At 32.1% G+C, this 27443-nt stretch overlaps 2 protein-coding genes across 2 annotated transcripts; both read right to left on the minus strand.

Moving 5' to 3' along the window:
- Positions 1 to 995: 995 nt before the first annotated feature.
- Positions 996 to 5282, minus strand: LOC114372259 (mechanosensitive ion channel protein 6-like). Its single transcript, XM_028329736.1, has 5 exons — positions 3157 to 5282; positions 2925 to 3048; positions 2058 to 2351; positions 1769 to 1971; positions 996 to 1670 (listed from the first exon to the last, which is right to left on the minus strand). The coding sequence occupies exons 1-5, from the start codon at positions 5022 to 5024 to the stop codon at positions 1379 to 1381; spliced, it is 2781 nt and encodes a 926-aa protein (XP_028185537.1). The 5' UTR covers positions 5025 to 5282; the 3' UTR covers positions 996 to 1378.
- A 3726-nt stretch (positions 5283 to 9008) lies between these two features.
- On the minus strand, positions 9009 to 18513 carry LOC114372108 (serine/threonine-protein kinase STY46-like). Its single transcript, XM_028329518.1, has 16 exons — positions 18105 to 18513; positions 17655 to 17769; positions 16358 to 16458; positions 16096 to 16218; positions 15614 to 15668; positions 14661 to 14771; positions 14228 to 14281; positions 13948 to 14123; positions 13715 to 13822; positions 12443 to 12516; positions 12166 to 12341; positions 11898 to 11993; positions 11098 to 11178; positions 10964 to 11017; positions 10695 to 10829; positions 9009 to 9416 (listed from the first exon to the last, which is right to left on the minus strand). The coding sequence occupies exons 1-16, from the start codon at positions 18335 to 18337 to the stop codon at positions 9342 to 9344; spliced, it is 1767 nt and encodes a 588-aa protein (XP_028185319.1). The 5' UTR covers positions 18338 to 18513; the 3' UTR covers positions 9009 to 9341.
- Between the last annotated feature and the right edge of the window lie 8930 nt (positions 18514 to 27443).

Genomic DNA, 27443 nt, shown 5'->3' on the forward strand with positions numbered 1-27443 from the left:
TAATATGTGCTCTCAAAATATATAAAAAAATATTATACTAGTAATTAGGGACAGCAAAATAAGTGCAACAATTCAACCCTAACTGACCCAATCCATTAGGATAAACATTGAAATGGACTGGATCGAGCCAATCAATATTCATCATTTTTTAAAGTCCAATGATTTATTGGATTTGTTCATATTCATCCATTTTAATTCTTGTCTAAATTTATACAATTTTAAAAGGTAAAATATTAAAATTAAAAAAATATCAAACCAAAATAAACTCGATCAAAATCGTTTCAATATTTTTTAAACTCAATCTAATCCATCAAACTGACCTAATTTTATTTGGATCAATATTTTTTCAATTCAACCTCAGCTCCACCCGGTCCAGTTTTTCAGTCTACTATTCATCTATAGGAAATATATTGATTTCTCTTATAATTACTTTTAAAATTAATACAATTATATTTCTAATTGATTAGCTATACAAAAAAATTTACACTGTACATAAAAATTAAAGTCACTTTTTCTGAAAAATAATAAATAATATATTCATTGTTATCAATTATAAATTGTTATGCGTGAATTTTTATATTACCGTTTAATAACAAACTGTGACTAATGTTAAACTTGCTGAGTGTTGATATAATAACTATCATAAAAAAAAACGATAATATTTTTATTAATTAATAATATAAAACTTTTATATTAAAAAGAATGTGTATTAAACTCAATGAATTAATCATTCAAAAGGAAAATATTTTTGGTACGACAGTCAAAACTATTATGACGTGAGCTGTCAAGTCAAGGATCTTCACGATTGTACTTATTGGTTAGTAATAAATTAACGGAATAACATATCCGTGGATTCCGTGCTTCATATCTGTTGACCAAGAATCTTCTATTACATTTAGACAAGGATGGAATTACTATTTGCGATAAATAAAAATGAATCGCTAACATAGACATTTCTAATCTTGCATGAATTTAGACAAGGATGGAATTACTAATTGCTATAAATAGTCCACTATATATAACTTAGCGCTTTAAATTAAAACACGTGAATTCATAAGAAGCGATTAGAAACTAATTAGCTCTCTTATGTTGGGACAGAAGGTAGACATATAGAAATCTTATACTGAATATGGTTATAGTATAAAAGACGTAGCGATTAACCCTCTAATCATTTGAACAAAACTACTACATGGGAAACCTAGGCATGGCTTCATAGCTACTACAAACTAACCTCAGTACATATCAAGCTAATCTAAAAACAAAAGACCCTCTCTTTACAATATGCTATCCAGCTAAAATATAGCATTTCCTAGCAGTTAATGCCGCGGGTTTTCCACACACACAAGATGACATGAGGTTATGAATTTCCTTCTTCTACTCAACTTGGAGTTGGAACTGATGTCCAACTAGGTGGAAGCCGATCAGAAGTGGTAGGAGTGGCTCTCACATTAATGTCCATGGGCAAGAGCCGGTAATTAATGTCAAGCTCCCTGAAAATCTTGATCATCTCTTCAAGCAAAAGGGATCTCCTCACAAACCTTTCTCCCATGTCTTGGAAGTTCATTCTATGAGTTGGCCAGATAGCCAACCTCACCATGTTTAATTGGTCATAATCCCTGTATACAATTAAAGGTGAAGGATACCAGTGCTCCTTCTTGTTATCAATGTAACTGCATTGAGGTCAGGTCATTATTAGTATCAGTCAATCAGAGATATAGAACAAGAAATTATAACAAGACAACAGAGACAGACACTACTCAGCACATACCTTTGTATTCTGTGTTTAATGAGTGAAATCTTTTCAACTGGGGTAGATATATGTACACAGAATTCGATAGCATCTCCCATGTCAGGACTCCGGTAATAGTTATATATGGCCTTGGTAGCAAGGACATTGTTAGGGATGATGACCTTTTGATTATCAAATCTCAGAAATATGGTTGTCAATATGTTCATTTCTTCTACAACCATCTGTAGCAAACATAGGGGAAAAGTTATGCCATGTCTACATGAAAACAGAATCTGTTAAAACTCGTGGATGGATAGATGAACATTACCTGAACCCCATCAATTTCACATCTATCTCCCACATCAAATGGGTGCATGACAAATAAGAAAATAATTGCTTCAAATATGGTCTTGCAGGTGTTTCCAAATATAAATGCAACCACGACAACCTGTGAGCTCACAAAGAGAAGAAATTTGGTGGTGGCAAGTTCCAATATCAAGAGCCAAATAACCAGTATAATAATTCCAACTATAAAATTGAGCATTCGATGAAGTTTGTTCACTGCCGTTTTGGTATCATTCAATGTCAAAGCAAGTGCTCTCCTTTCCCTGAAGGCATTAACCTGGGAAGTTAAATGCAAGGAACTGTTGTAAATACTATATAAGCAAACATAAACAGTTGCATGTAAACATCAATTAAAACCGTTATGTAAATGCTATAAAAGCAAGCAAACAAAAACAGTTGCATGTAAACATCAATTGAAACCATAAAAATATTGACTCTGATGTATTCTTAATAACAAAAAGATCTTTCAAAGCATGTGAGTACATGCATGAATTAAGAATTCAAAATTAGAAATGATCAGAAGTATAAAAACGTCAACGGCAAGTTAAATTATATGCAATCAATCTTGTGCGCACTACTGTGCCATTTGCACAACTGACAGACAGATTCTAAGAAGTGAATTGGCTTCTACAACACCTTCCAGCTGAGCTTTGTTAAATACACTATTATATATAGGTCAAGGTTTGTCACAAGTAAATAATGTCATAGAACCATATTGAAAATGAAACAAAAACATAAAGTAACTAAATCAGACAATGAATAGAAAAAGGACACATTTCAGACACTAGAGTAAATATATCTTTCCAGTTCTTCAAATGAAGCTCCATATGTTATGTTAGTTAATTCTCACCACCCAGTTCTTCAAGGCTGATTTGCTGATTTTCCCAGCTTCAGAAGCTCCTTCAAAGAGATTCATGGTTTTTGCAGCTTCATCTTCTCGCATAAACCGCATCAAGTCATCCGGGTATATATACCTGCAAAACAGAAAGCAATAAGATAACAGGGGAAAAGGATATAACAAACTAGGAAAAAGTTATCCTCAGTTATCAAAATTTGTATGCGACAACAGATCAAGGGTTAACCTGCAGCCGCGCCTAGCAACATTGTGAAATATTTTCTTAGCTGCAGCCTTTGCCTCGTATTCACTTCTAATTTGCGTGGCATTGTCGTCATCATTCGAGTTATCAAGAATCTGTTCATCCAGGGTAGAAAGAGCCCCATGCCGGACCATGTTCATCAACCTTTTCATATTCCAGGCAGAGATATTATTGGGATTGAGCTTATGCAGATTATCCATAGTGATCACATTCCCCTCATCAGACTTCTTGGAAAGTGGCCGCGAAAACTTGCCGCTCTTAACTCTGGGGCTTTTCTGCAGCATTCCACTCCTCAGCCTGCCACTCTTAATATTAGAAAAAGCAGATGCCCTAAGATCAGGGGGTATGGTAACCCCAGCATTCTGAAGCTTCTGAACCTCATCAGCAAGCCTCTCCTCCTCCTCCTCGGCCTTCTGAATCTCCACCAAAGGCGGCCCTGAAAGCGTCTCAATCACAAACTGATTAAACAGCGACTCCTGAATCCTGTCAAAGTAGGTACTCACATGAAAAGAGGAAGCCAACACCTTCACCATAAGGGTCTTCAACAACCACACCAAAGTCCCCACAAGGAAACACACCAACACCTTAGTCACATACTCGAGGAAATCACTGTGGGTCTCCCTCTGCACCCTCTTGTCAAACAACAAATGCCAAGCAATCAACACAAGCCCCAACCAAACACAATTCTGAACAGCCTTCCTCACACCATACACAAAATACAATACCCTCTTCCTCAAAAGGAAGTTTCTCTCAATGCAGAACACAGCAATCCTAACAACCCAATCAGACACCAACCTGCCACAGATCAAAACCAAAACCATAACCTCCCATTTCCACAACCTAAGCTGCCACAGATTCTTGTTCCTCAGAAAGGGAACACAAAGGGTGGTTATCAACAACCCAATGATCGAAATCAAACTCAACCACTCGAGAAGAATCCACAAGCTGAAATGAGTCTCCTTAAACTCATCAGGAAGATCCTCTTCCAAAAACGGATCATCATCCTCTTCGTCATTCTTCTTCCCCAAAAACCCGGATAGGAGTTGACCCGATTTTAAAACACGACCCGATTTTCTGTCGGGTTCTTCGGGCGGGTCCATTAGCCTAGACCTCGTTTTGGCCTTCAACAAGGCCGATTTTCTCTGCATGGAAAGGTTTCTTTCGAAGGAAGCGTTCGAGGTGCACCGAACAACCTCGTCGCCGCAGGCTGGCGACGGCGAGGGAGACCGGCGACGGTCGTATTGCGGCGGTTGGGGAGGGCGTTGGAACTCCGCGAGAGACGGCGAGTCCTTGCTGTGCCTTCTTCTGACGGCGTCGTTTTGCGTTTCGAGGAAATTCACATTGTAGGCAGGTTCCTCGAAGGAAACCTTGAGCTCTCTCGAGACGCGGTGTGTCATCGGAGATTCCTCAACCGGCGTTAACTTTCCGTCGTCGTCGTCGTCGCCGCCTTCGCGCTGCAGCTCCTCCATCTCCAAATCCATGTCGAGCTGCATCTCGCCGGAGGCTCGCTGCTTGTGGAGGAAGCGTCCGATCAGCTGCGACGGCGGGTCCTCCGAATGGCGGAAATCGAAGCTCTCTTCGCTGCTGCCAGGGATGGTGGTGGTGGTGGTGTCGTTATTCCAGAATTCGTAGCTGGACTCGCGCCAAATCTTGTTGTCCTGAGGGGCCTCGCTTCCGTCCTCGTTGATTTTGACGACGTAGTCACCGGCGGGCATGGCGGATTGGCGGAGGGTTTCCTGGTCGTGGAGAATGGGGAGTTGCTCGTGTTCGGGATCGGTGTTTCCGGCGCCAAAAAACCTAGAATGTTTGTTGTAGGAACCATAAGATTTAAAGGACTTCCTGATAGATTGCATCAGTATCAGGTGGAAAAGGAATAAATGCTGGATTGGATTATCAATTTAAAATTAATAAAAGAGTAAGTGAGAAAGGGAAAGAAGGTGAGTGTTTGGTTCAAGAAAAAAAACGGGAATGCTTTTTGGAGTTTGAGAATAGAGAATGAAAGGGTCTTTGTTGGACGCGTATAATGCGGATCGACGCGGCCAGGACGATGATCTTTTTTAAATTGATTGCTGTTTAGGTTAGGTTAATGGGACGCTGCTCTTAACGTTAAAGCCCATGCCTCGTGCAATGAGATAGGTTTGTTTTTCTTAACTTTTAACTTTATTTGGCCAGGAAGGATGCAAAATTTGACACTTTTCTAGCTACGGTTTAAAGTTAATATATCTTTTAAAATTACATATTGCGTTAATTTTAATCCATATTAAATAATTTTGATTATGATCATATTGATAATTTGTAGGATTTGAATGTCTTGAGATGAAGCATAGTGTACAAAATAGAAAAAGGTGAAGAAAAAGAAAAGTGAAAGCGAGAACGTAGGTTGATTTGGCATATGATGAGTGGAAATGGAGTATAATATTAAGGATGTGGACACGCAAGTCATGGGATATTTGTTGCATGCATACATATCCAAGTCAATGCTGTTGGTGCAGACACACCCATCACAAACCAGCAGGTGTCTTGTGTTGCCGTCATTATCGCCGCTAATGTTCCACTTTCTTTCTTTCTTTTTTTATATAAGGATCCTTCCAATAATAAGCATAATAAGACAGATTTTATGTCTTAAACCTTTTTATTAATATATATGATTTTTTTATCAATGAGATTTTTTTACTTTACAAATAACAAATATTTTTTTAATAGATTTAAATTTTAGTTTTAGTTGTTTTGAGATACAATCTTATTTAAATCTTATAATATCATTATATATGATATATTTTTCCTCTAGATACTTAAAATAACTACGTATTTAAAACCTGAACTCAAAATCTATAATTATATATATATTCTGGGGAGGATGTTCCACTTTCTTTGTCTTTTTTTTTTAATTTTGATGCAGATTATTATGAGATTAATCTTGGTTAAAAAATTGAAGAACTATCTTTATTAAGTTTTTTTTTAATTATTTTTTTATCTCCAATACTCAAATAAGAAATCTTACTTTTTTTTTAATTATTTTTTTATCTCCAATACTCAAATAAGAAATCTTACTTAATGAGATAGAGTTTACTTCTATTATAACCAATAAATTGTCAGTATTATAATTTAAAAACTCAATTAAAATATATCAATGTTATAAAAAAACTATACTATAATTTAACCATAATATAACTAGATTATTATTTTTAAAATAGTTACTTTAGCAATTAAATATAAAACATTTCTTAATTAATATGTAAGAATTAAAGTCGTGTTTCACTGTCTTTGACTAATATATAATTTGGTCAAATTCTATAGAATACTATCAATGAGCTGTAGTATTGTACAGCAAAAAAATGAGCTGTACTGGTCTGTAATTTAATAAATGGAATATATATAATATCAAGTAAAACAAAATAAATGATTACACATACGACCAAAGTAAACGTTTATATACATAAACATAATCATTGTTTTCATTTCGGTAAATAGCTAAATTTTGACTGATGATAACTGTTGCCTTTCTAAAGATTTTTTTTTTAATATTGCCTTCCTAAAGATAAGGCTAACTATTAAACTAGTGAGCAAATAATTTATGTTAATTTCATTTTATAATCATTAAATGTAATTTTCAGTATAACTAATGTTGATGGTGGTGATGATAATGTTGATAACGATAGTAGTAGTAGGGTGTAGTGATGGTGATAATGACAATAAAATAATGTCATTGTTAAATGTGAGAAATTTGAGTTTTTTTTAAACTAAAACCAAATTAATAAAATCTTTTTTTTGTTTTAAAAATAAGTGTAAAATGTTTCAAACTTTTTTTTTGAAATGATTTAAGTTTCATTTTGGTCAAACACATTTTACTTTAAAAATTAAATTTAAAACCCAAAAAAACAAAAACTCGCAATGTCCAGCTCTATTTAGTTATTTTGATGGTTTGATTCAAGATTGTCTTTTGTTATCTAGTGATGCTAAGTGCACCAGCTCTATTGCTTGTGCGCCCAACATTTTTCATTAATTCCAAAATTACCCTACATCGAAGGTACGGGAGTTCGTCATTGATCCGTATGATTTGTATGGATAAACTTGATCCGTAAGTATAATTTAAACATACGGATCAAGTTGATCCGTATGATTTGTACGGACGAACTTGATCCATATGAGTCATACAGATCAAGTTCGTTTATACAAATCATACGGATCAGCTAGATCTTAATGAGTCGTACGGATCAACATGATCCGTATGAATCATATGAATCAATTTGAGTTAAGGACATTTTCGTCCATTCACTAAAAATGCTAGGTGCACCAGCAATAACGTTAGGTGCATCTAGCATCACCCTTTTGCGAATAGCCTTACTTACTCTCACAATCCATAAATAGAGTAGTAGCTCATGAGCTTGCTATATTAGCTTTTGTTGTTAAGAAAATGTATTGGATAAAGGATGTCCCTCCACAAATCCAACATCCGGTTCTTGATGATGTGAAGGCCCTGCCCAGTTTGCCTTAAATACAAAATTTGATTTTAAAAAAAAAAACATTAGATGTTATAATTTAACATTACTATAACAATAGTTAACAGAAATATTTTTGTAAATACTTTTATTTTCATGTTTCTCATTTTTAATATGTATTTTGAACTTATGTATTAAAACATAAAGAAAAAAAAAATACACTGACAAAATAAAATTTTTTACATCATTATCTAATTATAACTATGATAAATTTATTAAGTATTATGATAATTATTTTATAATTCATATTAACCGCAAATTATAATTAAACATTTTTCAATTTGTCACCCCAAAATTTTGTTTTTGTTGAAGTTCCTATTTTCCCCCTCCCTTTTAACCCTTCTCAACCCCTATCTTCCTCACTAGACACCCTTCTGCCTCCTGTCTTGTCATTGTCTTCAACTTGTTCTCATGACACAACCTCGTTATGCATCTTATAGTCTTATTCTTTCCCACCCTCATTGTGCCTCTCTTCTCTCCACCCTAGTCAGGCTCTAGTGACGAGTATTCTTTGCTCTTTCGCTGTTTTTTTTTCCCTCTCACCAATTAGACAGAAAATAGTTTTCATTTTTTAATACAAAACAAAAACTAGTTTTCGTTGTGTAAAAAAAAAAACCAACAAAATGAAGCATTTTGTGTAAAAATAATAAGAAAACAAGAACATGTTTCGGTAGTATACTAGGTTGACATACACAATAAAAACTAGTTTCTATTGTATTGTGATTGTTATTATACATAATAAAAAAACTAGTTTCCATCAAGATATTTTTAAAAGAAAAAAACAAAAGACAAGGCGTGTAAAAATCAATCACGAGGATGTCAATATCACTGGCTCGTGAAAAAGAGGGGTCGCGATTAGTTAGGTCCCATAATTAAAGTTGAGAGGCTTTCTAACTTCGCTGACCCTTTCTTTAAAAAAAAAAAAACTTGGCTGACCTGAGCCCGAGGCTGAGCCACTATGCGAAGTCCAACAAATGAGAAGCAAAGATCATTGCCTTACTGTCGTGTGGTCAAATTTGTTAAATAGTGATGCCATTCAGTAGGCCAGGTAGCCAGCAACCATACTTGCAAGCCCTTATTTCATGTGACTTATATGGCAGATGCAAATAGACTGTAATAGGTCCTTGGCTCTTGGCATCCAGTAATTCCATATATCTTTCGCATCAACCTCTTCCTTCAACTGCGTATTCAGAGTCTCTTTCCATTTCAGCGAGCTCAAGTTAGCTGCAATATAGTTTGCTAACTACATTGTCTTATACCTCTCAAGAGGTTTACTAGCATGATCCGTGTGATTAGCGAACCAACGGCATGTTAAACATGTCATATCATATGCAATAATTCCAGAATCCATTGATTTAGAAAGAATCAATGTAAACAATTATACTTAACATAATATTTTGATGCAATAAAGGATTGTTGATGCTACGAATTTAATCTATACCCATCAACAACTTTTTTACAGATATAAATAAAGGTTATAAAACCCGAAGCAATGGGCAATTGATCATATTTTCAAAATGCTTAAATCGTGACAAATCTATCATAAAAGCAATCAGATAATGTGAAGATAACTGTACATGACAATTTAGAAACAAATGGGAAATGGCCCTTGTGCTGCGATTGATCCTACCTATGACCATGTTACGGACATCATCTATTCAAAGAAACCTTTTAGTGATGTCCTCTTCTGAGGACAGACAGGAGTCCTCCAGATTTATCCTTGTGCCGCTCCTCTCCATCTCCAACCTGTTCCATATACAAAGTGTTATCCATGTCATGATCAAAATAATATGCTCTCTTGTATTCAGCACATAACAAACTCGGGGTATTAACCACCGACACTACTGATCAAATTCAATATGCGCTATTCTATTTTAAGCTGACTTTTCTAAAAATTTAAAATATTTTTTGGAATAATATTTAGTACGTGTCTATCTATATGGAAGTATCAGCTCAGGTGTCCAAACCAAACAATAACAAAGCCTTGTCTGATTGTTCCGTTAAGTAAAGTCACGCTACATGGATCACACAACTCCATTCAGCTAAATTAAAGACCAAATTTCCAGAGATATTATTTGTCATAAAATCTCTTTTAACAACTTTCTTCAATATCCTTCTTAGTTTCTTTCTCCTCCTTTTCACACAACTAAAAACATGCTATCTGCTCTCTTCACTCTGATGCTTTGGGTAACCTTTGTAGTGTCCAAACTCCAAACAAACAAAAAAATTAATTAATTAGACATTTAATAGATTGTACCACATGTGTCGAACCGGTGTTAGAGTGGTGCCAGAAACTAACACTGCAACAGTTCAAACCCGAGAAGTGTTTGTGCTTTATAAGCAACATTCCCATCTTTATGCTAGCACAACTTCCCGCTGTAAACAAGGATCCTTCATTTTACTCTTCTGGAGAAGCTCCCCACAAAACTTTCCCCTTCCAGCACACCTTTGCCTCCACCTTTGGCACTTGCACAAATCCAGTGTTTCTAAAATATCCAGGAGAAGAAAAAGAATCAACCCACTCTCTCTAGGGTCTCTCCTTCGTCTCACTCCTGACCCAATCTAACACATAGTCCTTTGTCCTCCTCAATTCCAACCCTCCTCCACTCCTGTCAGTTTCCACCACCATACCACCCTTCTTCTGGTGATTATTCTCATTATCAATGCTGAACTTATCAAAACACCAATCAGACAGTGAAGAGGGAAACAATTTTGACCTAAAACATGGAGCAAAGTTGTTTCCATGTCTCGTGCATTTCTGTTAGTTTAATTGTACTTAACATAGGAACCAAAATGTCTACTGGGTTTAAGACTAAGGGACAACCTCAGGACCAATTTCTATCTATTCGAGGCCAAAATCAAAATGATTGAACCCCAACCTTCCACGGATTCAAAATGACCATGTTCCCTATCATCTGAAATACAACGCCACCTTAGTACTCACAGGAAAAAAAATGACACACATACATGAACATCAAAGTAATCATATGCATCCTAAAAAACATAAAAGTAACCTTGCTATACCTCCTTTGCTAACTGCTGCAGGATCTCGATAATTTCGGAGAAATCAGGTCTCAATGTAGGATCTTGCTGCCAAGACCTCTCAAGAAGCTCCACAAACTTTGGATGAGTGTTCTTCGGGATGGTGGGTCGCAAACCCTGAAATCCATTTAAAGTTATGGTAGGAAAAAATTACTATTTGTACAATACACATATTTCCATTTAATCATATAAAAACCGCTTTCCTCAAAATTTGAGTTTATTCTACCACTGATGTTTAAGGAAAAAAATACCTTTTGAACCACTCCTATAGCTGCCTGTAGGGGGGTTAAATATTCGTATGGAAGCTGGCAAGAAAAACACAATAATTTACATGAGAGGAAAACTAATACTGTAAGAGTCATAAGGTGTTACAAATAAGAAATACCTTTCCGGTGAGCAACTCCCATAAAACAATTCCAAAACTAAATACATCAGCCTTGTGATCATACGGCTTGTGTTCTATAACCTTCAATACAAAGGAATCATGGTAAGAAAGATGACAATATGAGTTATACCTCTCATCTATCTTAGCCACCAGAAAATATTTAAACAAGAAAACAAAAACTATTAAACAGCATATTTTAGTGGGCTAGTACTAACATTCAGGGCCTGAGATTTATCAAACCTTCAAATCTTTCAGCAAGAAAAACAGCAATGAACAATTGATTTACCACACTACATTTCCCCAGATATTAAAAAAGTTAATACTATTATTTTGCCCGATGTTTGAACTGAACATTTTCTACCGATAACTCGACCTTAATTGTTATTCTGAAATATAATGCAGCAATAATTCTTTTTCTCATACTAAATCCATCGTACAATCTAATCTCATAAAATTTGGTGAATAAAGTGATGGGGGAAAGACATTATAGAAGGGAGAAGGAAAAGTCGTGGGTTTGATCCCCTCTGCTAATATATGACCACATGACAGGACACTTAGCTACAGTAATGTCATCCATTTCATTTATTATAAATTTCCAGAACGACAGGTTCACATAATTGATCAAACATCAAAATAAGATTTAACACTAGACATCTATTTAGGTTGAAAAAACCAATTAAAAAAGTGCAAACTCCTATGGTAATATAACAAGAAAACAGACAACAGGTGTTGAAAAGCTAAACAATGTCATCAAAACTATTTGAACAACTTGATGGCAGTAACATGAGAAGATCAAATACCTCAGGAGCCATCCATCGATATGTTCCAGTTTCTGCAGTCATGACGCCAGATTGAGCTTTAACTCTAGCAACCCCAAAATCAGCGACCTTTACAGTCTGCAATGGAACAAATGTACTACTTTCAGTTCTGTATGCCCAGTTTATAGAATTCACTGTATTTAGCCACACATGTGCTATATTATGTTAGTCATTGAGGGGGGGGAGGAGCAGAAGAAGCATTGCATCAGATTATACTTTTAAGAAACAACAGATAAAGGAAACATTGTACACAATTTTCATCCATCAAAAGGTTGGCAGCCTTCAAGTCTCTATGGATTATATTATGTTGGTGCAAGTAGTTCATTCCTTTGGAAACATCAATTGCTACTTTGAGCAGTGTAGGAAATTTAAAAAAGCCCTTCTGCTTATGTAGGTAGTCATACACACTTCCACCAGACATAAATTCTGAAAATTGAAAAGGAAACAACCATTACAATGAGGTAGATAATTGCTACGTTTTTAAGATCACATCTATTCTATAACATAAGTAATTCATTGGATGTCACCTGTTACTATGCATAAGCGTGGGGACTTGGTGCAAGCTCCTATGAATTGTACAACATTCTTGTGTCGAACCTTTCTGCAAGTTCCACTAGTGAATTTAGTATGGTATACACACAATTTTATTTTATTTTTAAAATGACAATATAAAACTATAGCCAATTTGCGTTTTGCATATTTTCCTGTCTCAAAAGGCCAACTACATTATAAGTATGGCATATGATGATTAGTGCCAACAAGTCAGATCAGAATGCAACTGTTTAGGCACATTTGTAAACTGCTCGTGTGCAACATGTCCATTACAATAACTAATTTCTAGAACTTCCATATTAAAGAAATACCCAAATTCATTTATCATTCATTTAAATAACAATCCCCCTTTTTGTTTACATTGACTAGGTGCAGGTTCTCACATAAAAATCAAAATTGAAGGCAGAAATTTCCTAAAGGAAGTTGACGCTAAATTTGAAAGGAATTGGGCTTTCTAAGTCGATAAATTGGTGACAAAGGCTATGAAACTCAACTTCACATCTAAAGATGGGGGATGTTGAATTACAATCCACAGTGGGGAAAAACCCAGCATACTCTAAAGAAGCACAAAACATTGCTTCAAATATCGTTATTTGAAGGACAATAGAATTATGACAAGTGCAATTATTTAATTTATACTCATAGTAATCAACAGTGGACTATAGCGGAGTAGCAGAGTGGCCGTGAACCACTAATAGCAACCATTGGGGCCCCATTCCCCAATAACTGATTTTATACACTTTAGCAGCGGTACCATGATATAGACTTCAAAAACCCACTTTTACCCTTGGAACAGCATTATTTTGTTTGGGTTTTTTTGGGTAATATATTCCACAAAAAATTACCTCTGTTTAATTTTGTGTGTGTGAACTGTGACTTACTATTTATCATGAATTTCTTTAATTTTGGGTATTGTTTTGTTTTGAGTATTTATGTGTAGTATACTATTTACTATTTTTGTATTATAGCATTTAAAATAGAGGTCACTCCACTTCCCACTTTAGCATTTTCAGAGTGAACTGGTACATGTTGCTATCCGAGATTAATAACTAGGCACTCACTACAAAAATTGTATGTTTTGTTGCTCATTCACCCTGGTCCTGCTTTAAAGAAGTTATACCATCTTAATGTGAAGACTTTTGGCATGGGCAACAGTTAAACAGTTTTCAAAATAAAGTTTGGCATTCACTATCTCACAGGTAGAAAAACTTCTGATGGTTACAGCATGCAAATTTAATACAACAAACCTCATGATATAGACTTCCTGTGCGAACTCTCTCTGCAATTCTGAATCTACATGCTCAGCCTTGAGAACTTTGATGGCCACTTCCTGGCTACAATATACACCTTTAAATCTGATTTCATAAAAAATAACCAGTTAATTGGAAATTGAAATGATATCTGCCCCTAGTGAGAACATCTAGTAGGAAGTTTAAAAAGGAATGCATATTTTTTTTATAGCTATGTATTCAGTACTCACAGTTCACCATATGACCCAGATGCAATTTGAGTTCCATATTTCAAATGTTTAGGATCTATTTCCCAAACATCTGTCCCATCATTTGGTATTGTCAAATGATCCAGTTCACTGTACAACTTTGCTTGATCAGGCTCGTCAACTGAAGATACGGATTGTGGACTAGACCTCACCTGTCTCTGAAAGCAGTAATCAAATAAGAGTTCACTTACTGAACATTAGTCAAATTGACTCTAACTGACATCTAGATTCTAGAAATACAATAAGGGGCCGCCCAATTTACCTCAATCTTCTTCAAGACTTCACTTTCCAAAGCTGCTTTAAGCTTTTCTGTTTCCTGTTTAAATACCAAATAGTCAAGCAGCGCTGGATGAGCTGAACCTTTAATAATATTAAACATTAATAAAGAGAATAGGAGTGATGGCAAAAAATATTCCAGAAAATGAGAGAAGTACATTTTTTTTTTGTGAATAGAGAAGTACAAAATAAAGCCTTCTAAAATATGAAAGAACCAGTTTTTGTCATTGTGGTTGATAAGCTGGTGCTTGTGAACTCAAATACAGTTGCTATAACATGGTTTATATGAATGTCAATCCTTCAAACATGTTTTTCAAAATAAAGTGTTAAATGACATCAAATTTGGAAAGAAAATTCTCATACAGTTACTCATTATGTATTCATCCCAAAAAATTGATATCGAATGATTATCAATATACCTCATAGGGCCATCCTTCAACAACAAACACATCTAATGAGAAACCATCAGTTGTAGAAAATGCATGTGCTTCTTGGATGTTCAGTCCAATCTCAGCAAGCAAAGCAGTTAACTGCAGAAGGAACCAGACCTTTCAGATGTTTCATTTATCAAGTGGGGTTCAAAGTAAGTCCAAATTAAGTTTATCTTAAGTGGTATGATTGATTGTGTAGGCTATTCTTAAATGCTTGTTCAATCCAAGTCAAAGGCTATCAAACCAAGAGTAATGCATTCCTAATTTCAGCTACCTGTTTAAGAATAAAGTAGTACTAATATAGGATCACCAACAAACAAGAGATCCATTCTCCGTATAGTGCTATTATTCGAAGAAATATGATATCATGAAGAAGCAAGAAACAAAAGTTGCTAGATCCAATGTCAAAGCTAATTATTGTGCTAGGGCAACAACTGAATGCAAGATTACATGGCTTAGGCAATTTCTCTAACAGTTAAATTTAGAGACATCCAAGATATGAAACTTATCTGTGACAGACAATCAAGTTTCCCTTCACATTGCATCAAATTCGGTCTTCCATAAACAGACCAAACACATTGAGACAGATTGTAACTTTGTTAGAGAGAATGTGCTTTTAGGGGAAAGCACAACTGAATTTGTCAACTTTAGTGACCAATTGGTTGACATGTTCATTAAATCCCTTAAAGGCTCTTGTGTTGACTACATAGTAACAAGCTTGGCTTATATAACAGCTCCAGCTTGAGGGGGAGTTATATAAGCACATTTAATATATGTAAAATATTGTAATATCTATTACTAAGAATCAGGGATTTAATTATTCTTATGTATTTATGATTGATTTTTTATACCCTAATGTGATTCTATTGTACCATAATACAACACACAACATTCAAATATATTCTCTATATATGTATTTTGATTAAAAGGATATCAAATACCTGACTGAGAAGCTTGGGCTTGTCATCTGTTGAGATGGTGATTTCATGCATGGGCCTACATCATTTTTAGTGACATAGATGATTAACATTTCAAAATAAACATCAAAATTAAATTAAACAATTTGACTAGGAACTTTATACACCATATGTTATAAAGGCTCCACACATCATACAAGTTTAGATAGGCATACTTGATAAGTTCTTAAATCTGTATTTTACATGATTCACCAAAGGAAATAAGCAAAGATCGGACAGGGATACAAATAATAATAATAATATCAGCACCTCAACCTCAAGAAAGTCAAAAAAGTAATAACATGATTAAAAAAAAAGGAAGCTAAAAGTATCAAAGACCAGTTGGGTTACATATTCAGATCCACCCCCATATAAAAAGCAAAGCATGAGTAATTTAGATTCTAGGTCACTATTCAAAGAAATTTTCCAAGCCTAGTTATAAAAATAGCTTGCATCAGAAGTTTCACCGTGAATATTGAACATTGGCATGTACAGATTGTTCCTCTTCTATGTCTTCTTCAGAATTATTTGCTTCAAGAGCCAGTGCTTCAAGATTAGGAGAAGAACCAAAAGCAGGAGGTGGATGTATACTAAAACGTTAAAAAGAAGATGAAGAAAAATTAGAATTGAAGAATACCGACATCAGCCATTTCTTGAGCTTTGTGATAATGGCACCCAATAAGTTGCTAGAAATTTATGAAATCAATATAACAAGTGCGAAAATGGAACCTCTGTCTGCTTGAGTACTTTGAAGAACTTTGTCCAGATTCTATCCCAGGATCATCTGATTCAAAAGTGTCAGCTGAGTTTCCATCGGTTATGGGATAAACCTGCATAAAGATTCCAATACCGAAATGATATGATCCACATGGAATGAGTTAAAGGATATGAATCACAACATTCAAAATATGAAAATTAAAAATACAAAGAAGTTGAATACAGTAGGAATAAACATAATCATAGGCATGAAAAATATATTTTGATAACAAGGGACAATTCAACCAGACAGATGCAGTGTTAATGTGCTTACAGAAAATATTCACCCGACATTGATACATTAACTGAATAGACTTTTACGAATTTGCTCATGCTAGTATACAGAGAGTGGCTCAAATATATATATGAAGACAAAACTGTTGAAATTCACAAAGTAATTTATTTCTTCAATCAATGATGTAATAGGAAAAATCAAACAATGCTGAGTCCAGTACTTGACCATCATAGATCATACGTAAGTAACTGTAAATTGTGCCATGGTCCATATGCTTAAATTGGAAGCAGTTACAATTTCGGGTACAAGCATTTCACAATTGAATTCCCTAACATATTAAACTATCATATCTTTTATTTTTCTTCAATTTTCAGCTTCTCACCAGTATGCATAACCAGGTTATAAAGACCACATATAAAGGAGAAACACAATAGGATGTAATTAAACCAATTTTCCTTTCCTAATCTAAGATACATTTAAATCATTCCACGAAAATTTAGTGGGGGTTCCCAAAGAATAATGGAGAGAGCAAATCATACTCCTATAACATCATAACAAGTTCGTCTAATTGTAGTTCAGCAAGATTAATTGTGTTGAGTATATAGCTTTGGTGACAGTGAATATATTTGTTTTATGGTTGCATGTGACCAAAATGGCTCCCTACAGAGTCCAGACAGATAGAAGACTATTTTAATGGATCAGAAAGATTTTTGAAATATATATATATATATATAAAAAAAAAAAATTGTTCGCATGCAGGGTGTCCAACAACACCTATGAACTCCAAAGGCTTGATTTAAATAATGTATTTTTATTTGTTAAAGCATATACATATAAACATGCAATGCCTGCCTATATGCAACATGTACATTTTATATAGTTATCCTCGGCCAGGAACAAAATGACCCACTTGCAAATGACAATTGAGAAGTAAAAAAAAGCACAGCAAAACAACAACGCTGCAAGGAGATGAGTTAACAGGAGCATGAAGAATAATACACCGGTGGCGCCCATAACAAACAAGGGTTAGGTCACCTGAACTAATCGAACTTCAATTGAAGGCCTATTAGCAGGATCATGCGCCAAATGCAGCAATCTCTTGTGCATGAGAACATCTGCCGCCCTTTCCACATTCACATCCAGCGCATACCTGCATTGCAGAATATCCTCAAATCTCTCTCCAAAACCCAAAATCACAGACCTAATCGACCAAACAAAAAATCACAAACACAACAAACATTCATTATATAATCGAGAATCTTCCGTACTTCCGTACACACGGATTCAACACAAGTACGAATGATTAATTCTACTGCGTATGTTCACGCGAAATCAATCCAATGCCAAGACCTCGCATAAACAGACTCATGAAAAGAAATAAAAACAATATTCCGATAATTAAAAAAAAAACGATGAAGTAAATGAGATTTATATGTATAAATGATATAGAAGATTAATCAACGCAGTGTAATGCGAGGAAAGGACCGTGTAGGGAGGCGATTGAAGTGAGCCCAAAGCTGATCGTGGAAGCCAGGTTGCATAGCTTCTTCGTGGCCGGAATCCTTCAAGCGGCGGAGAATCTCATTGTACACTTCCACCTTCTGCCGCTGCTGCCGGCTCTGCGCCGGCGAGGACGAGGACGACATCGTATGGTGCTGCACTCCGCTGCCGCCGCTGCCGCAGCTGCTGTCGTTTCCCTCCGTCACCATCATCACCATCGAACGACGATAAAGTGCGATGCGTTTCGCTCTATCCTTTCACTCACATGAAACAACAACAATGCATAGTGATTATTAGTGGTGCTTTTATTGTGAGGGACGGAGCTTGGTTTGTTGTAATCTACACACAACACAAATATGGAATATACGGATTATGATTATGATTATGGAGTATGGAAATTGGAACGGATACTCAGAATTTGAAAATAATTAAAATAAGAAAAATAAAGTGTGTTTTTATTTTTGGTAATAAAATAATAATAATTATTGAGGTCTCTTTCTTTTTCTTCTTTTCTTTTCCTAATCTCCAATCCAGCCTACCAAATATCTTTATCTGATAATTTTGTTTTTTTATGGGTAAATGTTACATGTGTATGTTGTTAGTATGTACAATGAATGCTATTCCCTTTTTCTTTTATGCACCTGATATCTTCTTTGTTATCATGTGATGTGTAACATGCATGTGTTTTCGACTTGTATGTAGCCGTGATGGCGGAATGATGAAGAACTTGTACCTTAAGGAATCATACATAGCTTTTTTTATTTAGCACACCAATCACATACACATTTTATTTTTTTTACGGCACGAATCACATACACATATCACGGGGCCAAAGATGATTTACTGACTATGTATATAATCAGATCAGATGAGGGAGGTCCCAATATCTGACACAATTATTTGAGTTTCTTTTTTATTGTTATAAATTATTGAATTTGATTTGGTTAAAGTTAGTAATTTTATAAAATAAATTTTGAACTATAATTATTATTAAAAATTATAAATATATACTTATATTTATTGTTTTTGGAATAAAAATTGAATATACAATACTATTAATTAAATTTAACTAACTTAACTAGTCTTATTAATTTTAATAAATTAGTTATTTTTTATATAAAGGACTTAAGGTACTATTTAGTTGTATTTTAAATAACTACATTAAATTAAATAAATAAAAATTATAAAACTTTTTGTAAATGTTATATATATATATATATATATATATATATATATATATATAAAAGTTGGAAAATGAGATTGTCACACTTCTCACTTTTTCAATTAAACATTTTCAATATCGTCTTCTTTGATGTGCATTTCTCAGATTATCTCCACAATTAGTAAAAAAAAAAAATTGTCTCAACTATTCTAAACTACCTTTATTTTATCTTTGTTTGTATAGGTAATTTTCATTGTTTCAATTTATTTCTTTTATTTCTATCTCAAAATAAAATTTTAGTATAAGAATTTGTCAATTATTAAGAATAACCTTTATCAAAATTTAATTTATTTATTATAAATCTAAGATATAATCTATACATCAAAACACATTTATTTATTTTAAATATTAATTATAAAATAAATTATATATTAAAAATATTAATTTATTATGAATTTTGATATTTAAAGATGTGTGTGTGTTATGTTTTATATATTTATTATAATTTAATTTAATTTATTAAATTGGTCTATCAAATATTCTCTTATAATTATGTTTTTTTTTTATTGTTATAACTATGTATTTTGTCATCTCAAATGTACACCAAGTCAAATCTTGAATTGCTGATTAGGATCATGAATTTTTCTCTTCTGTTAAATAACGCAGACAAGATTTCGTCATTTTGATGCGGAAAGGAAAAGAAGTCTATCAGATGTTATAGAGCGGCAAGATTTATTACGACACTCTGTGTTAATGATAAAGCTTTTGAATGATTTTTTTCCCTAGCTTAAAAGTGCAAAACAGTATCTTGAGAAAATTAAAGCTAGATTAGTTTCTCGTATTCATATATTCATAATCATTAAAATAATTGTATATTGAAAATAATACAGCATTAAAAAAAAAATCAACATAATGTTGACAAAAATTTGAATCTTAAATCTTTTTATGTGAAGAATTTAATGAAGCTTATGTAAAAAAAAAACAATTAATACAAATAGCTTTAAAATAAATGGAAATTTAACCTAAAAAATCATTTAAATGAGTAAAAAAAATCGATAAAAATAAACTCCTCGATTCAAGAAATGAGTATGGTGGAAAAGGGCAAAAGAGAAAGTTACGAAGAATCCCCAGCACCCAGCATCACGCAGTGTTAGAAGTTAAGTTACTATTGAAAACCTAAATGACGGAAAGAAATATAACCGAATAAGATATTGGTTGGAACACTCCAAAAGGAGAAGGAATGAAGTGGCATATTCTGGGTGCCCACTCATATGGATAAGCACGTAATGAAAAGTCAATTCTGGCCTTCTCAACAAAAACGATTCCATTAAAATCCGGATACCATTAATTACGTTAAAGTTGTGAATTGGGCGACAAAATAAAATATAGTTAGATTAGGTATCTGGATCCAAACTCATTGCCCTTCACACACTGTCCTTTGTCTATAATGGGTGACATTGAAAAAATTTGCTGATTTGTTTTCTGGGTATACACTATATACAGTTGTAGATTTATTTGGAAGGGTGGTGCATGAGGCCTGAGGGTCGAGGTTTATGGCATGAACCGAATAGCCGAGAGGGGAAAGTTTATTATGTGTATGTTGTGACATTAGAAAATTTTTCCATATTTATATGCTGGGACCAAATTTGGCAAGTGCCTATAATGTGATGTGAACATTTTTCTTTTGTTCTTTTGTTTTTTTAATATACCATCATCCACTCAAGTGTCTCATTTTCCACCCAACACCCACCGAGATTTTTAAATATAATCTGCCCCATATACGAATAATGATCATTTTGATATCTTTATATAAAAAATTGAAACGTAAAAAGATTACACTTACAGTGTGTATACATTTGTTTGCAATACGTACAATTATTTATATCTAAGTTAAATAAATAATGAACATTTAGTAGTTTAGTAGTACTACTTAAAATACATCCAAAGTAAAAAGAGAAATATAAGAAAAAAAATGGTGTAGTATGTGTAACCAATACATCCAGCTGGCAGCAGAAGAAAAAAAAATGGACGGTCAATTTGCTCGTTTTCGGAAACTGTTTGAGGAGGATCTTCCTAAAATGGAAGTTATGAATTGACTCTGTATTAACGAGGATTACGGAAATCAGTTTAAACAAATACAATCTTTATTTGTTATAAAATTAAAGAAAATCATGTATCACACGTCGTCACATTCATAGCTATATCATATTACAAACTTAAAATTAGTTAGGGATTCGATGAGATTGAGAACTAGAATCACGTGGGATGAGGAAACCCGACCTCAAATACGAGATTCGCATTCGAGGAGGCATCAATCGCCAACATTGAAAAATATTATTTTCGGACTATAAAAGTTATTACATTCATTATAATTTACTTATTCAAAGTATCTTTAATGATCTTTATTCTTACCGGATTCTTCACTTGCCCAATCTACTAAATGTTATCTTCTCGTTGAGTTCTTTCTCGTAGCTAGGGCAGATGCACATGGAAGCCAGGAACTTTAGCCCCCCTCCCTCAAGCTTCTTTAAATAATTTATATAATGTATTTTTTTAAAAAATATTTTTAATAATATAATACTTCTAGTAAAAATAAAATTAAATAATATAATTGTTAGTATATAATAATATATATTATTTTTAGTTAAAATAAAAATAATATATTGTTTAATAAATCTAATAATTAATTCTATTGATTATATATTAATCTTTTTAATACCAAAATAAATACTAATTTTTTTAATAATATATATTATCACGCATTATAATCTAACTCAAACAGATATATATACATGTTAATACATCCTGTGTTTATATATGATTCTTCATCAATTGTTATAATATAGGCTAATTATGTTTTTGTGTCTTATTATAAGTTATATTTATCTATTTATATATCTAATTATTGACATGAGTTATTATTAACATTATATTGTAAACAAAATACGTTATATATAACTGTTATAAAATTTAGCTATCGTTATTATTATATTTTATGTGTTTTTTCTTTTTTATTTTGTGAGACCATTGTTGTGAGTGTTTTTTTTTATTGTTGTTGTGTTTATGAGGTAAAAATTCTCTTAAAAATTAAAACAATTATATGAGTTATAAACACATGTATTTTATTCTTGTATAATTTGAAATAAAAATAATTTTAATTTTATGTATAAAATTAATAAATAATTTTATAAAAGACATTATTTATTAAATATTATTTTTAGATAAATAGTTAAAGTACAAAAAATAATTCAGTCTCTTTTTTATGGTTTTTTGGATCCGTCATGCGTGTGAGGTAAGTTGTTTAACTAAAAAATATTTTATTTATTTTTCTATATTTAATACGAAGTTAAGTAATTCATATAAATAATTATTTCTAATTTTAAACAATTCAAAATAATATGTGACACCAGAATATATATTTTTTTATAAACAACCCATTAAAGCTATGTTCACAAAATTAGCTAAAAAATTAATTGGCATTATGAAAGTTGAAAAATTAATTTATTAAATTATAAGTGTTTGGTAAAATAATTATTGAAGTAGTATATTAAATAATAAAATCATAATTTATTTTTTTTTAAAAAAATAAAAACTTGAATAAATATATTGAGGATAAAAATAAAAAATATATAAAAAAACTAAAAGTTAACATTTTAAAAAACGTTAAAAGTTACTTAAAAACAAGATTGAAAAAAACATGTTTGGGTCCTATAAAGTTTAAAAAGTATTAATTTTGTCTTCATAAAATTTTTCGTATTACTTTGATCCCTATAATAATTTTGTTAGACGGTTTCTTAACGTAACTAGTAGATTTAATTATTTTTTTTCATCTTTTCAAGCACACTCAAAAGATACAAAAATCCATTGTTACTTAATTTTTTTTCTTTGATCTTATCAGAAAGTGTAAGAAAATCGCCCAATAAGTGATGAAAAATTAAAATTTGGGGATCAAAATTGTTTAATTCATTTTTAGGGATTTTAGCCGTCAAAATTTGTTGAAGTCATTTGTAATCAAATTACACCTATAAGTTTATTTATTAGGTCAGATTATTGTCTAATGGAATTATTATTAAATACCAATAAAAATATATTTTATTTTTATAGGGGACCAAAATAATATAAAAAAATTATAAAAGCAAAATTAATATTTTAAAAAATTTATAGGCAAATCAAACATATTTTATCTAAAAAATTATTTATCATCAACTAGAAAAAAAAATTAACTCATGAAAAGACTAATTATGTTGTATAAGGTACCATAGCCTATAGTTGTGAAATTCAATCCGATCATTGATCCAATCGAAAATAATGGATCCATGCATCAATGATCTAATCACTGAGTCATTAATTTGTCCAGTTCGACCCAATATATATTAAAAATTCAAAATTATATATAAATATATAATTACATTATTTGAGTAAAAAAGTTCATTCGTAATTTAAAATCCAAAATAATAATTAATAATAATGAGACAGCAAAACAATGTCATAGATGTGATATATTTTTTTTTTGTAAAATCGGCCGGGTTGGATTGGTCCAACTGGGATCCGATACTTAACTGGTCGGATTTGATCGAATCATTCCGAATCAATTATTTGACGGATCCAATGATAAAATTAGTCCAATTAGACACTGAACCAATCCAACCGGTCAGACCAAACCACAACTATCACTTAACCAAATCTCAATTTCTCATTGATTATGAGGATTCTAAATCTGTTAATTTGTTATTGATAAAAATGGAAGCAGGCAGGCAATGTGCTGAGGTGGCAAGGTGGCCCTTGGAGGAGCGGAAGGGACATTTTGAGAAGGAAAGAGTGAGGGTGACAACGAAGCGTGCAAGAAGGATTAGTTTTCTCACTTCCTCACTTTATCGGAATCAATATAATTCAAAAATCAAAACAAAATAATGGTTTAGTTGCATTTTATTTAATCTTCATGATCAGTGCTTTTTGTAAACGTGTTGTTTGACTTCATTTAATTTAATTTTATAAAAATTGTTAGTTTGTTTATGTTTATTCATTTTTTAAAATATAATGATAAGTTGTAATTTTAAATTTGTTAAAATACACTTGAAACTATAATTTAGTAAATATATATTAACAAATCCCTAATCAAAATACTACAAAGTGTGTAAATTAACTAACATGAAATTATTCTAACCTAACAAAAAGCCTTGAGATTGAGTATGGGATATGCATCTCTGTTATATATTTTTGAGGAGTCGTCTATAGTGATTAGACCTCTTCAAACAAAATTGTATTTAGTGTATGATACATTGATACATGTGGTTAGACCAATATATTCATGATCAAAATATTTAGATGTTGATTAAAAACCATTTTCTTCTAGTAATTTATCACAAAATTATTTAAATAAATTAACAATTTAATTATACCTTGTTTAATTGTATAGAAAAGTGAGAAGAAAAATAGAAAAGAAGATCATTTTATCTTTTGGAATATGGAAAAAAAATACCCTCTGTATAAAAGAAAGTGACGGAATCAATAGATAGGTTTTGTTTTCATGGATTCTTCTACTATGTTAGACATCACCTTCCAAAATATCAAAGGGTGTTCTATATCTCTAGATTTAGTGTGTATTTGCAATGTCACACTCCATCATATATTGTTGTCCTAATTTTTTAAGATGATCGATATATGACAATTTGTAGCAAGATTTGATGATATATCATAGAATCCTGTTGAAATATGTTAAGATATGACGAGAATACGATAAATATACATGTCAAAATAGCTAGTAGAGAGGGGCATAAAGGCATTCATATGGAGGCGAGCCGAGTTAGTCGAAATCTGATCCTACATGAAGCATTTGACTCAACTCATGCTCAATCAGAGGATATACAATTCCTTAATCTCTAATGTGTAAGCATGAAGAAGCTATGAGCCTCAAATGGATAGATAATAATTCATCGACTACTTGACTAATAACCAACTGAAGGGTATAATTTTAAAAAAAGCATAAAAAATATATTGTTTTCATTTTTTCATAAGTAAAAATGTACTTTTTATTTTATAATGTTTAATGTGTTTTTACATTTCTCACTAAACAAATAAAAATGATTTCATCGTTATAAATAATTTATTTATGATTGTTAATATTTTTAAGCGTGTTTTGTGATCTTTTCTTATTTAAATCTTTTGTATATTCTTAATTGTTTTTTTATATATAAATAGACTATTTTTTTAAAAGAACAGATATACTTATTATTCTCTCAATACTCTTGTCTTCTTTACTCTTCTTTATTTTTTCTGAGTTATATTTTATTTAACATTAATATTTTTTCTTTCAATGCAATATCAATATATATATATATATATATATATATATATATATATATATATATATATCATTCTATTTTCTTTATTTTTATCCTTTTCTCCTCTTTTACCTCATTTACCAAATAAACCGATAATAATTTGAAAAGTAACGTATTTATAAATGTTTTTTTAAGGCAACATACTTATAAATGTTAGTAACCCGAAAAATGAAATTGTAAAAACTGTGTGCGAAGGAGGTCAAGTGGTCAAAAGAGAAATTTAGTTTATTTTTTTATAAATAAATAAAAACAAGTGTGCAAAGGCTGATATTTTTTTGCTGTTTTGCAATCGGCTGATCTGGTGTGAATGGTGATGGAACGAAAATGAAAAGATTCTAAATGTAGGCCTGAGTGACTGAGTGCATGATTCGGATATTATAATTAAATAATGGACACAAAATAATACTAATAATTTATCGTCCTTTTGTAAAAAAAAAAAAAAAAAAAAACCTTATCGTCCAGCCAAGAAATATATAAAAAGAAAAGAATCAAGCCCCACATACAACCTCGCAATACCATATTATGTTTTCTTAATTGTTTTCATGCGTTGTTGGGATGAGGAAAAAAACTTAAAGAAAAAGGATAGATAAATGTAATTAAAATTTAATGTTTAATTGAATATTAATAAAAAAAAAGGTTTGTTTGACTTCATAAAAAACGAGAAAAATAAAGTAGAGAAATTTAATATATATTTTTATCATAATGATAAATTTATTTAATTTGACCAAGCTATGAGATTAAAAAATTAATACACATTAATTGATCATTGATCAATAACATGCTTCTTTTTTATGTAAGCATAGTTAAATTTGATTTTAGTTCTTTTAAAAATTGTTAATTTTAGTCTTTGTAAGTTTTTTTTTAAATGATCCTCGTCGCTAGTATGGGTCAGTGTATCCATTTAACCTAATTCATTTTGGTCTACATCCAAATGAACCAAAATAGGTTGACCTGCTTATTATTGAATGGATGGTTTTTTGTTAGTCTTCGTCTAGTGTGCGAGTAAATGGATTGGTTTGCAGGTTAAATAATAAAAAAAAATTATAAAAAAAATTGGAATATGTAAACAAAATTTTTAATTTTGAAAAACTTACAATTTTTTTTAAAAAATATATAAAATATGGAAAAAGAACTAAGATGCGATTAACGAAGAAGAATAAAAAAAGATGCATAAAATAATGAATTTTGTATTTAAAACTTCATCTGGGTAATCACCCAAACATTAAATAAAGCACAAAAAAACTCAACATTTTTAACTTTATGTATTACAAATTATAAAGTTCCGAACACAGAGAAAGAGTTCAATACATACTAATCAAACACCAAGTAGCAATTATCCAATAAGACCATAAAATAATAAATCATATTTAAAAATGATGAGCCCAAAATGAATAAAAAAAAACTGGTCAGTCCAAAGGCTAACTCGTTAACCTCTGTAGACCCAACTCATTTAACATGCAGGTTAAACTAATTGAACCAAATAAACTTATATTTGACAAACTGTACGTGGTTGCGTGCGTGTCAATTGCTGGGACGAGTATTAAGAGATAAAAGCCATGGCAGCTAGAGTCTTATGGCAACTCTTTTTATTGCTAAAACAGTTGAAATCGGTTTCCAACTGAACTATTTTCTAATAGTTCAGTGTAATTCATTCAGTTTTAGTTTTCACAAAAATAGTTTAGTTTCAGTTCAATTCCAATTTAATTCAGTTCAAAAGAGTTATTTGAACACCCCTGCCAAGAGATCGAGGTGAGGGATAAGTGGCCAAGGAGGTAAAGTTCATTGCATGCACCATGCATGCATGCATGTTTTAATTTGCAA

The sequence above is a fragment of the Glycine soja genome, chromosome 10 (assembly GCF_004193775.1).
Source record: "Glycine soja cultivar W05 chromosome 10, ASM419377v2, whole genome shotgun sequence".
NCBI lineage: Eukaryota > Viridiplantae > Streptophyta > Magnoliopsida > Fabales > Fabaceae > Glycine > Glycine soja.